Source organism: Bos mutus, chromosome 7 (assembly GCF_027580195.1).
Source record: "Bos mutus isolate GX-2022 chromosome 7, NWIPB_WYAK_1.1, whole genome shotgun sequence".
Lineage (NCBI taxonomy): Eukaryota > Metazoa > Chordata > Mammalia > Artiodactyla > Bovidae > Bos > Bos mutus.
This window is the reverse complement of record NC_091623.1, coordinates 80,790,287-80,801,754: the sequence shown is the minus strand read 5'-3', so window position 1 is coordinate 80,801,754 and position 11,468 is coordinate 80,790,287. Positions and strand designations below refer to the sequence as shown.

Genomic DNA, 11,468 nt, shown 5'->3' with positions numbered 1-11,468 from the left:
TGAAAAGCATCTACACAGTTTTCAAAATTCAGCACTGATGTCTAACATACAAACTCCCCCTTGACTCTGACTTACCTCCACTCTCCATGCTGACAAGATTTATTTTGTGTCACTGTTATACTCTAAATGTATTTCTATCATATTAATAGAAACTATAAGACTCTGAGAGAGTCATTTCCTAGGCAGGTTGATAAGGAGTCTAGGGGTCCCCAAAGAGAGAGGGGTCTGGAATTCTCAAGGAGGAAGAAAGGACAAACTTTTTTTCCTTCTCTACATTCCTTAGAATTATTTAACAATAATGTATCCTGCCTGAGGACAGTCTCTGGATTAAGGACAGTCTCTGGATTAAACCTTCTGTTATCTTAAAATGTAAATTGTGGGAGTAGGTCTGGTGAGGTCTTTACAACCTCCAGACATTCTTTGGATTCATTGGAGAGTATATAACTTCATTGCTAACACTAGCAAGCGGGTACTCTTTCTGCCCCCTTCTGATGCCTATGTCAGAAGCTTTCTCTATCTCCTTTATACTTTAATAAAACTTTATTACACAAAAGCTCTGAGCAATCAAGCCTCATCTCTGGCCCCAGATTGAATTCTCCTCCTCTGGGGGCCAAGCATCCCAGTGTCTTCGTGTGATTCAACAACAACCTTTCAACTCTACTGACCTAATTTTAGTCCTACCCAATCATAAGCTACTTCTTAAACTGAAGGGTCATGCTTTACTGATATTTAATGTAATTTTTATGATGTCTGAGGCATAATAATTCAATAACAGCTTGATGAAGAAATGAATGCATTTTCGAGTGTCTTGTTTCCCACAGTCTGATTCTTGAAAAAAAAAAAAAAATCTGTACAGAAAATATAAGAAAAATAAGTTATGGTCAGATAAGCTGAGCTGAGAGGGAGAGCTGAACTGCATATATAGGAAATTAAAAAAAAAAAAAAAAACAATGAGCCAAAACAAAGTGACAGGGAAGCCATTAACCACTTACAGTGATATCATGAGTCTAAAGCTGGAGAAAGCACCTACTCCATGTTTCTTGTCCCTTTATGGAATGGCATCACTGTTAAGGGTGCCCTAAAAAAAGTAGCTCCTGCAATTTCATGATCCTAAAACCAAGGGAAGAGAGAGAAGAAAAGGACAAGGTATGGAAAAATAGAGCACTGAATCAGAGTGGAAGAAGTCTTAAAGTTTTCCCTTTCTTCCCCTACCAGGAGGCTTTGGCAGAAGTACCTGAAGAAGTACTCAGCTGCTCAGTCCTGTCTGACTCTTTGTGACCCTACAGACCATAGTCCATCAGGCTCCTGTGTCTATGGGATTTTCCAGGCAAGAATACTGGGGTGGATTGCCATTTCCTTCTCCAGGGGAACTTCCCAACCTGGGGATAGAATCAGCATCTCCTGTGCCTCCCGCATTGGTAGGCAGACTCTTTACCACTGAGCCACAAGGGAGGCCACATGAGGAAAGCCTCTTTCCAAAGCTTCAGACAAACAGACCTAGCAATGAAGATGCCCAGGACATATGCCCAGGACATAAATACCAATGTGTCTAAGGACATGACTAGCCACAGGAGCTTGAGTCTGACTGCAACCTTTCAGAGATTGCAGTGCATTGGCTATGCAGCAAGTCTCATGTGGAGGTGGCAGGTTTTCCCATGAAGCCTGCTAGGCAAAGTTTTTGTAACTGCCTAAAGTCAGGGTTGAAGAAGAACACCTACCAACAGAGGGATGGATAAAGAAGATGTGGTACATATACATAATGGAATATTACATAGCCAGGATCAACTCCTCTCTTACCTGTGCTATTGTGCCACTCAGCCTTTGTTCATTACCTCAATTGCCTGCTTGTAGAAAGCTTTGGGACAGCCTAAAAAATCATAATTCTGTCCTGTCTCCATTTGGAGAAATTCAGCGTAAGACACAGGTTTTTCTGATCTAGCATATTTTCCATATCCTGTGTTCCTTCATGGCTACTCTATTGGGCTTCCCTGGTGGCTCAGACAGTAAAGAATCTGCCTGCAGTGTGAGAGAACTGGGTTCAATCCCTGGATTTGGAAGATGCCTTGGAAGAGGGCATGGCAACCCACTCCGGTATTCTTGCCTGGAGAATCCCCATGAACAAAGGAGCCTGATGGGCTACAGTCCACAGGGTTGCAAAGAGTCAGACATGACTGAGTGACTGACAGCATAGCACTATTGGTGAAAATTCAGTTTCAGTGATTGTAGATTTCTCAGTTCGTGTGTTTAAAAAACAGATTGGAAGTGCTCTCCTGAGTGAAGTTCCTGGTCTAAGGTGTAATCAAGTGCCCTCTGCCCACGAAGATTTGTATTCTTGCTGACCTTCAAGTTTCAGTAAAATAAATTATGTCCTATAAGGAAAAACAAAAAAAAAAAAAAAAAAATGAGACCATAATGTCATTAGAATTAAGAAAGAATAGATCTCTAGAAAATATTACATTTCTTCTTGATGAAATCCAATCAATAAAGCCAACCCTCCCTTGTTTTGGTTAAATTGTGTGTTTATGTGTGCTTAGTCATTCAGTCATCTCTGATTCTTTGTGACCCCATGGACTGTAGCCTGCCAGGCTTCTCTGTCTATGGAATTCTCCAGGCAGGAATACTGGAGTGGGTTGCTATTTCCTCCTCCAGGGGATCTCCCCAAACCAGGGATCAAATTTGTGATTCTGGGATCTCCTGCATTGGCAGGCAGATTCTTCACCACTAGAGCCATTTTTTGAAAATGGCAGAGAGCTCCAGAGTTGAAAAGCTTGTAGTGGTGCCCTATTTAATGAAAGTTTCCTTATGATAATTCACATGAGTAAATTTTTACAGAAAGCTGAATCACCTTGAATTGAAGTGCTCTAGTTGAGCTATGGAGTTGTATTGATGTGGAATTGAGTGTGTCTGTATCTATTTATCTGTTGTCTATCATCGTAATCATCTATAGTGTTCCTGTAAAAGCACAATTAACTCAAAAAATATTAGCCATCTAAACAAGTCAATTACAATGGTTTATACCTATGAAGAATAGCATAAATTACTCTATTCCCTTATTTGATAGGCAAACCTGGGTGCAGATAGCTTATCTGTCTCATCAGAAACCATTGTTATTTAACTGATAGATCAAATCCAGCAATAATAGAAACCAAAGACTTGCTTACCTCAGGAACTTTTATAAACCCCTTCAAGATCCAAGTATATTCAATTAAGACTGAACAGACAATCCTTACTTACAATTATGGCTATTTTGTTCTGTTTGAAATTTTCACATCCTCAGGAGGCTCATTACGCAGCATGTTCTTAGTTGTGTGTTTACACGTCTAACCAGAGCCTGACCACAAGATGACAGGCTTCAAAATCGTGTCTATCAAAGAGTCATATTTCCGACAGAAGCCAACTGTAAGGAAACTTTTAGTGGTAATGAGAATTATGACAGAAGGAAATCCTAAAAAGGGGAAGTTGGCAATATCACCAAAAGGCCATGACTTGTTTACAGTTAAAAGTCTTCTGGGGAAAACCTGTGTCTCCAACAGACAATTAGTCAAGGAACTGACTAATTCTGAGGATCATCCAGGGAGACAGGATACACTTACTTCCCAACTGTGAGAGTTTCCTTTCTTCCTTGAATATTGTTTTGGGACCTTATAATTTCTTAAGGAAATAGTTATCAGACTTTCCCAGTATAAAATAAATAAATAAAAATAGCCTACTTCTGGATATTTTTCTTTCTTTACTACAATTACAAGAGGTAGTGGTGGCAGTTTAGTCACTAAGTTATGTCCCCCTCTTGCGACCCCATGAACTGTAGACTGTCAGGCTCCTCTCTCCATGAGACTCTCTAGGCAAGAATACTGGAGTGGGTTACCATTTCCTTCTCCAGGGGGTCTTCCAGACCCAGGAATTGAACCCAGGTCTCCTGCATTGCAGGCAGATTCTTTACCGACTGAGCTACGAGGGAAGCCCCCAACTGCAAGAGAGATCAATAGGGCAATTTTTTTCTTCCTGAATAGGGGGTTCAATGAACCATATAACTTTTTATCTGAGCATCTGTCCTTGTTAGGTATTAATAACTTTAAAAATAACTTGCAAAGTATTAATAGCTTTAAAATCATCTGAAGAAATGTCTAGATCTGACATTTTTGTGAGATTATGACATTTTTTTTAATATATTTTTCAAATCTCAGTCTCAAAACATTTGTTTTTAATTGAAGTATAGTAATTACATTATCATATTAGTTTCAGGTATACAACATCACTAATGATTCAAAGTTTATATATATATATTACTCAATTTAATTTTATTATAAAATATTAGTTATATTTTCTGTATAATACCACTTCAGTATTCTTGCCTTGAGAACCCCATGAACAGTATGAAGAGGCAAAAAGATAGGACACTGAAAGATGAACTCCCCAGGTCAGTAGGTGCCCAATATGCTGCTGGAGAAAAGTGGAGAAATAACTCCAGAAATAATGAAGAGACAGAGCCAAAGAGAAAATAACGCCCAGTTGTGGGTGTGACTGGTGATGGATGTAAAGTTGGATGCTGTAAAGAACAATACTGCATAGTAACCTGAAATGTTAGTCCATGAATCAAGGTAAATTGCAAGTGGTCAAACAGGAGATGGCAAGAGTGAGCATCAGTGTTTTTGGAATCAGTGAACTAAAATGGACTAAAATGGGCAAGTTTAATTCAGATGACCATTTTATCTACTACTGTGGGAAAGAATCCCTTAGAAGAAATGGAGTAGCCCTTATAGTCAACAAGAGTCCAAAATGCAGTACTTGGGTGCAATCTCAAAAATGACAGAATGATCTCTGTTTGTTTCCAAGGCAAACCATTCAATATCACAGTAATCCAAGTCTATGCCCAACCATGCCAAAGAAGCTGAAGTTGAGCAGTTCTATGAAGACCTATGAGACCTTCTAGAACTAACACCAATAAAAGATGTCCTTTTCATCATAGGGGACTGGAATGCAAAAGTAGAAGTCAAGAGATACCTGGAGTAACAGGCAAATTTGGCCTTGGAGTACAAAATGAAGCAGGACAAGGCTAACAGAGTTTTGCCAAGAAAATGCACTGGTCATAGCAAACACCCTCTTCCAACAACACAAAAGAAGACTCTACACATGGACATCACCAAATGGTCAATACTGAAATCAGATTGAGTATATTCTTTGCAGCCAAAGATGGAGAAGCTCTATAGAGTCAGAAAAAACAAGACTGGGAGCTGACTGTGGTTCAGATCATGAACTCCTTATTGCCAAATTCAGACTAAAATTGAAGAAAGTAGGGAAAAACACCAGACCATTGAGGTATGACCTAAATCAAATCCCTTATGATTATACAGTGGAAGTGAGAAATAGATTTAAGGGACTAGATCTGATAGATAGAGTGCCTGATGAACTATGGACGGAGGTTCGTGACACTGTACAGGAGACAGGGATCAAGACCATCCCCATGGAAAAGAAATGCAAAAAGCAAAATGGCTGTCTGGGGAGGACTTACAAATAGCTGTGAAAAGAAGAGAACTGAAAAGCAAAGGAGAAAAGGAAAGATATAAGCATCTGAATGCAGAGTTCCAAGAATAGCAAGGAGAGATAAGAAAGCCTTCCTCAGCGATCAATGCAAAGAAATAGAGGAAAACAACAGAATGGGAAAGACTAGAGATCTCTTCAAGAAAATCAGAGATACCAAGGGAACATTTCATGCAAAGATGGGCTCGATAAAGGACAGAAATGTATGGACCTAACAGAAGCAGAAGATATTAAGAAGAGATGGCAAGAATACACAGAAGAACTGTACAAAAAAGATCTTCACTACCAAGATAATCACAGTGGTGTGATCACTCACCTAGAGCCAGACATCCTGGAATGTGAAATCAAGTGGGCCTTAGAAAGCATCACTACGAACAAAGCTAGTGGAGGTGATGGAATTCCTGTTGAGCTATTTCAAATCCTGAAACATGATGCTGTAAAAGTGCTGCACTCAATATGCTAGCAAATTTGGAAAACTCAGCAGTGGCCCCAGGACTGGAAAAGATCAGTTTTCATTCCAATCCCAAAGAAAGGCAATGCCAAAGAATGCTAAAACTATTGCACAATTGCAGTCATCTCACACGCTAGTAAAGTAATGCTCAAAATTCTCCAAGCCAGGCTTCAGCAATACGTGAACCGTGAACTTCCAGATGTTTGAGCTGGTTTTAGAAAAGGCAGAGGAACCAGAGATCAAATTGCCAACATCCGCTGGATCATGGGAAAAGGAAGAGAGTTCCAGAAAACATCTATTTCTGCTTTAGTGACTATGCCAAAGCCTTTGACTGTGTGGATCACAATAAACTGTGGGAAATTCTGAAAGAGATGGGAATACCACACCACCTGACCTGCCTCTTGAGAAACCTATATGCAGGTCATGAAGCAACAGTTAGAACTGGACATGGAACAACAGACTGGTTCCAAATAGGAAAAGGAATACGTCAAGGCTGTATAATGTCACCCTGCTTATTTAACTTATATTCAGAGTACATCATGAGAAATGCTGGGCTGGAAGAAGCACAAGCTGGAATCAAGATTGCCGGGAGAAATATCAATAACCTCAGATATGCATGTGACACCACCCTTATGGCAGAAAGTGAAGAGGAACTAAAAAGCCTCTTGATGAAAGTGAAAGTGGAGAGTGAAAAAGTTGGCTTAAAGCTCAACATTCAGAAAACGAAGATTATGGCATCTGGTCCCATCACTTCAAGGGAAACAGATGGGGAAACAGTGGAAACAGCATCATACTTTATTTTTCTGGGCTCCAAAATCACTGCAGTTGGTGACTGCAGCCATGAAATTAAAAGACACTTACTCCTTGGAAGGAAAGTTATGACCAACCTAGATAGTATATTGAAAAGCAGAGACATTACTTTGCCAACAAAGGTCCATCTAGTCAAGGCTATGGTTTTTCCAGTGGTCATATATGGATGTGAGAGTTGGACTGTGAAGAAAGCTAAGCACTGAAGAATTTATGCTTTTGAACTGTGGTGTTGGAAAAAACTCTTGAGAGTCCCTTGGACTGCAAGGAGATCTAACCAGTCCATTCTAAAGGAGATCAGTCCTGGTTGTTCTTTGGAAGGACTGATGCTAAAACTGAAACTCCAATATTTGGCCACCTCATGTGAAGAGTTGACTCACTGGAAAAGACTCTAATGCTGGGTGAGATTGAGGACAGGAGGAGAAGGGAACCACAGAGGATGAGATGGCTGGATAGCATCACTGACTCGATGGACATGAGTTTGAGTGAACTCTAGGAGTTGGTGATGGACAGGGAGGCTTGGCATGCTGCAATTCATGGGATCTCAAAGAGTCTGACATGACTGAGTGACTGAACTGAACTGAAAGAGGTCTATCTGAAAAAAGGATATGATGTTCATAAATACTGTTTCTCCCAATACAGAAGCACCTAAATACATAAAGCAAAGAAATATTAATGGATATAAAAGGAGAAGTTGAGAGTTTGCAGTAATAGTGTTTGTGTGTGCTTAAGAAGAAGGTAATGGCGCCCCACTCCAGTACTCTTGACTGGAAAAACCCACAGGCAGAGGAGCTTGGTAGGCTGCTGTCCATATGGTCGCAAAGAGTCAGACATGATTGAGCGACTTCACTTTCACTTTTCACTTTCATGCATTGGAGAAGAAACTGGCAACCAACTCCAGTGTTCTTGCCTGGAGAATCCCAGGGACAGGGGAGCCTGGTGGGCTGCCATCTACGTGGTCGCACAGAGTCGGACACAACTGAAATGACTTAGCAGCAGCAGCAGCAGCAGTCACTCAGTAATGTCTGACTCTTTGTGACCCCATGGACTATAGCCCACCAGGCTTCTTTGCCCATGGGGATTTTCCAGGCAAGAATACTGCCATTCCCTTCTCCAGGGGATCTTCCCAACCCAGGTCTCCCACACTGTAGATGAATTCTTATTCTTTAGCGACCAAGGAAGCAATAATAATAGGGGACATTAATACCGTACCTACATCAATCAATTAATCATCCAAAGGGAAGATCAATAAGAAAATATTGACTTTAAGTGATATATTAACCACATTGTCTTAATAAATATATACAAAATAGTTTACCTTAAAACTGTATAGTAGATTACATGTTAGGCCACAAAACAAGTCTCAATAAATTTAAGATTAAAATTACATCAAACATCTTTTCTGACCACAACACTATGAAACTAGAAATAATTTTGAAAATAAAACCGGAAAAAAACATGAACATGTGAACAGTAAACAACATTCTACTAAACAATTAATGGATCAGCAAAGAAACTAAAGAGGAAATTTTAAAAATACCTTGAGGCAATAAAAATGGAGACACAGTTTTCAAAAATCTATGGAATGTAGAGTATTTTTGCCAGCTACAGGCTGTACAACCTAATGTTTGCTACAATGCAGTGAAATAGAGATTTTAATACTATGTGTTTGTACAAAATTTTTCAGAATCAAGGTGCAAAAGTCTTAATTTTCAGAAAAGGAATGTTATAAGCAAAGATCTTCAGAATGAAGTTATAGGTAAAATATCAGTGTTGTAGCATAAATAATAAAAGGAGTTTTATTAAGCTTTCATCTGGAAAGTGAATTTCCAAATTATAAAAATATGTTTATATATATAGACCTAAATGTAAAAGAAAAAAAGAGTATATTATTGTATATTTTTTAAAGTGAAATAATCAACATAACATTAAGAAGTGCATGGTTATACTAACAACAATAGTGTTTTTCTTTATATGGCTTTGCAAGCTATAGAATAGTCCGTGGCTATGCTTTTTCTTAGGAATCAGAGTCTGATGTTAGTTCAAAGTGGTTCAATTGGTTCAACTACAAAATAATAAAATCAAGTTTCTGATTCTGCTTTATTCTCCACCTTTAATGTGTGGCTTTTGTCTTCATGCTGTTTATGCAACTCTCTCTATGTCTACCACATGTTAAGTGGATAGAGTATAGGGTGAAGTAAAATAATTTGCTTTACAACAGCTTGCCCATGGTTCATCCATCCTACATACATCCTTGCAAAAAATAAGCCATAAATCCATCTAGAGAAACATAAAGGGTAAGAGACTAAATATATTATTCAAAAATTGTTAAATGGCTAATTTAAAATATTTCTTGAATATTTTCATATTTTTCTTCATCTTATAAAATATTTAATTAAAATAAACCTCAAATGCTGCATATATAATATATTTTGGAGAAAAGACATGAACCAAAGGATTTATGTTACCACTGTGTAATTGTAAGGTTGGGACTAGACACATACATTCCATAGTATATTACAGAATGTTTTATAAGAAATTAATCAAAAGGAAATGGGGAAAAAAAGTTTTAAAACATTATGTGATTTTCTTTAACCACAAAAATTAGGTATTTATCATAGTAGTGCTTTAAACCATTTTTTGACAATCATGTAAACTTTATTACCAAAATCTTCCCTAGAACTTTTCTTAGTGCTTCCTTGACCTCTTTGTTCCTCAGAGTATAAATAAGAGGATTAAGCATGGGGGTCACCACCGTGTAGAAGAGAGAGACAAACTTTCCCTGATCTTTGTATGTACTTTTGGCTGACTGCAGATACATGAACATGATGGTTCCATAGAACATGATGACAACTGTCACATGGGAGGAACAGATCCCAAAAACTTTCTTTCTTCCAGTAGCTGATTTGATCTTCAAAACTGCCTTGGTAATGTAACCATAGGAGACTAGTATGAAGGAGATAGGCACAACAAGGAAGAGGATACTAGCCACAAAGAGCTCAGCCTCATTGAAAGTGGTATCCACACAAGCCAACTTGATAAGTACAGGGATTTCGCAGATAAAATGATCCACTTGGTGATGCCCACATAAAGGTAGCTGCAGGGTGAGAGTGGACTGTACCAGGGTGGTGGCCACCCCACTAAGCCATGCTAAAGATGTCAGGGCCATGCAGAGATGAGGATGCATTAGGAGAGCATAGTGGAGGGGACGGCAGATGGCCATATAGCGATCATAGGACATTACAGCCAGAAGGACACACTCAGTAGATCCTAGAGCAAGAGAGACGTAGAGCTGAACCACGCAGCCACCATAGGTAATGGTTTTCATGGGATCCTGCAAGTTTACCAGGAGCTGAGGAATAACACTGCTAGTAAAGCAGAGGTCCAGGAAAGAGAGATGAGAAAGGAAAAAATACATTGGTGTATTAAGTTTGGGTTCCAGATGAGATATCAGAATGATGGTGGTGTTCCCTAAAATGGTTAGTAAATATAAGATCAAGATGACCACAAAGAGAGCCATCTGTAACTGAGGGTAATCAGAAAACCCTAACAGGATAAAACCTGTTATGTTTCCCTCATTGGTGCTCTTCACCATCCCCATGTGCAAAGTATGTTCCAGAAAGTTGAGTCATAGCTGAGAAAGATTATATATTACATAAAGTCAGTTAAATGACAATGTCATCTCTCCCCAAAGTTATATGCTAAATGCTTAGACCTCATAACTTGTATCTATTTTCCTATTATGTGCATTCTAAATAAATACAGTGTGCATTCTCTCAATGGCATAGGTGTCTTCTGATGCTCTGCAAGATAGAAAAGAACAGATTTTTTTAAATAATCAAACTATAGTGATTAAAACAGTATTGTATTGGCATAAAGGTAAACGTATAGATCGATGGAGCAGGATAGAGAACCGAGAGATAAACGCTTGCATATAAACAAGTCATCTTCAACAAAGAGACCAAGAATACACAATGTAGAAAGGGCAGTCTCTTCAATAAACAGTTTGGGGAAAACTGAATATCCACATGCAAAATAATAAAATTGAACCTCTAGCTTACACCATACACATAAATCAACTTAGATTAAAGATTTGAATGTAAAATCTGAAACTGAAACTCCTAGAAGAAACATAGAGGAAAACCTTCATGGTGTTGGTCTTGGCGATGATTTTAAAGATATAAGACCAAACCATGGGCAACAAAAGCAAAAATCTATGGAAGGGGAGAAAATATACAAAATTATATATAACATCCAAGATATGTAAGAGATTCAAATGTCTACAACAACAATAAAAGAGATGACCCAATTAAAAAGTGAATAAAGAACTTGAACAGACATTTCTCAAAACAAGACATACAAATGTCCAGTAGGCATATGAAAAAGTGTTCAACACCACTAATCATCTGGGTAATGCAAATAAACCCACAACGAGATATCACCTCATACCTGTAAGGATGGCTGTTGTAAAAAAAAAAACAAAAAACAGATGACAGCAAATGTTGGAAAGATTATGGAGAAATTAAAATCCTTGTACAGTATTAGTGGGAATGAAAAACAGAATCAATGTTCCTCAAAATATTATAACTATCATACGGTCCAACATTCCCACTTATGGGTATACACCCAAAAGAATCGAAATTGGGATCTTTAAGTGATAATTTCATTCCTG

At 38.5% G+C, this 11,468-nt stretch overlaps 1 protein-coding gene across 1 annotated transcript; it reads right to left on the bottom strand.

Moving 5' to 3' along the window:
• Window positions 1-9,443: 9,443 nt before the first annotated feature.
• Window positions 9,444-10,397, bottom strand: LOC102267382 (olfactory receptor 2G2). Its single transcript, XM_005891114.2, has one exon. It carries the CDS (start codon window positions 10,395-10,397, stop codon window positions 9,444-9,446), a length of 954 nt encoding a protein of 317 aa, XP_005891176.2.
• Window positions 10,398-11,468: the final 1,071 nt, after the last annotated feature.

Excerpts from the sequence above, each read along its gene's own strand:
- LOC102267382 (XM_005891114.2), bottom strand. The coding sequence starts at position 10,397 with ATGGGGATGGTGAAGAGCACCAATGAGGGAAACATAACAGGTTTTATC.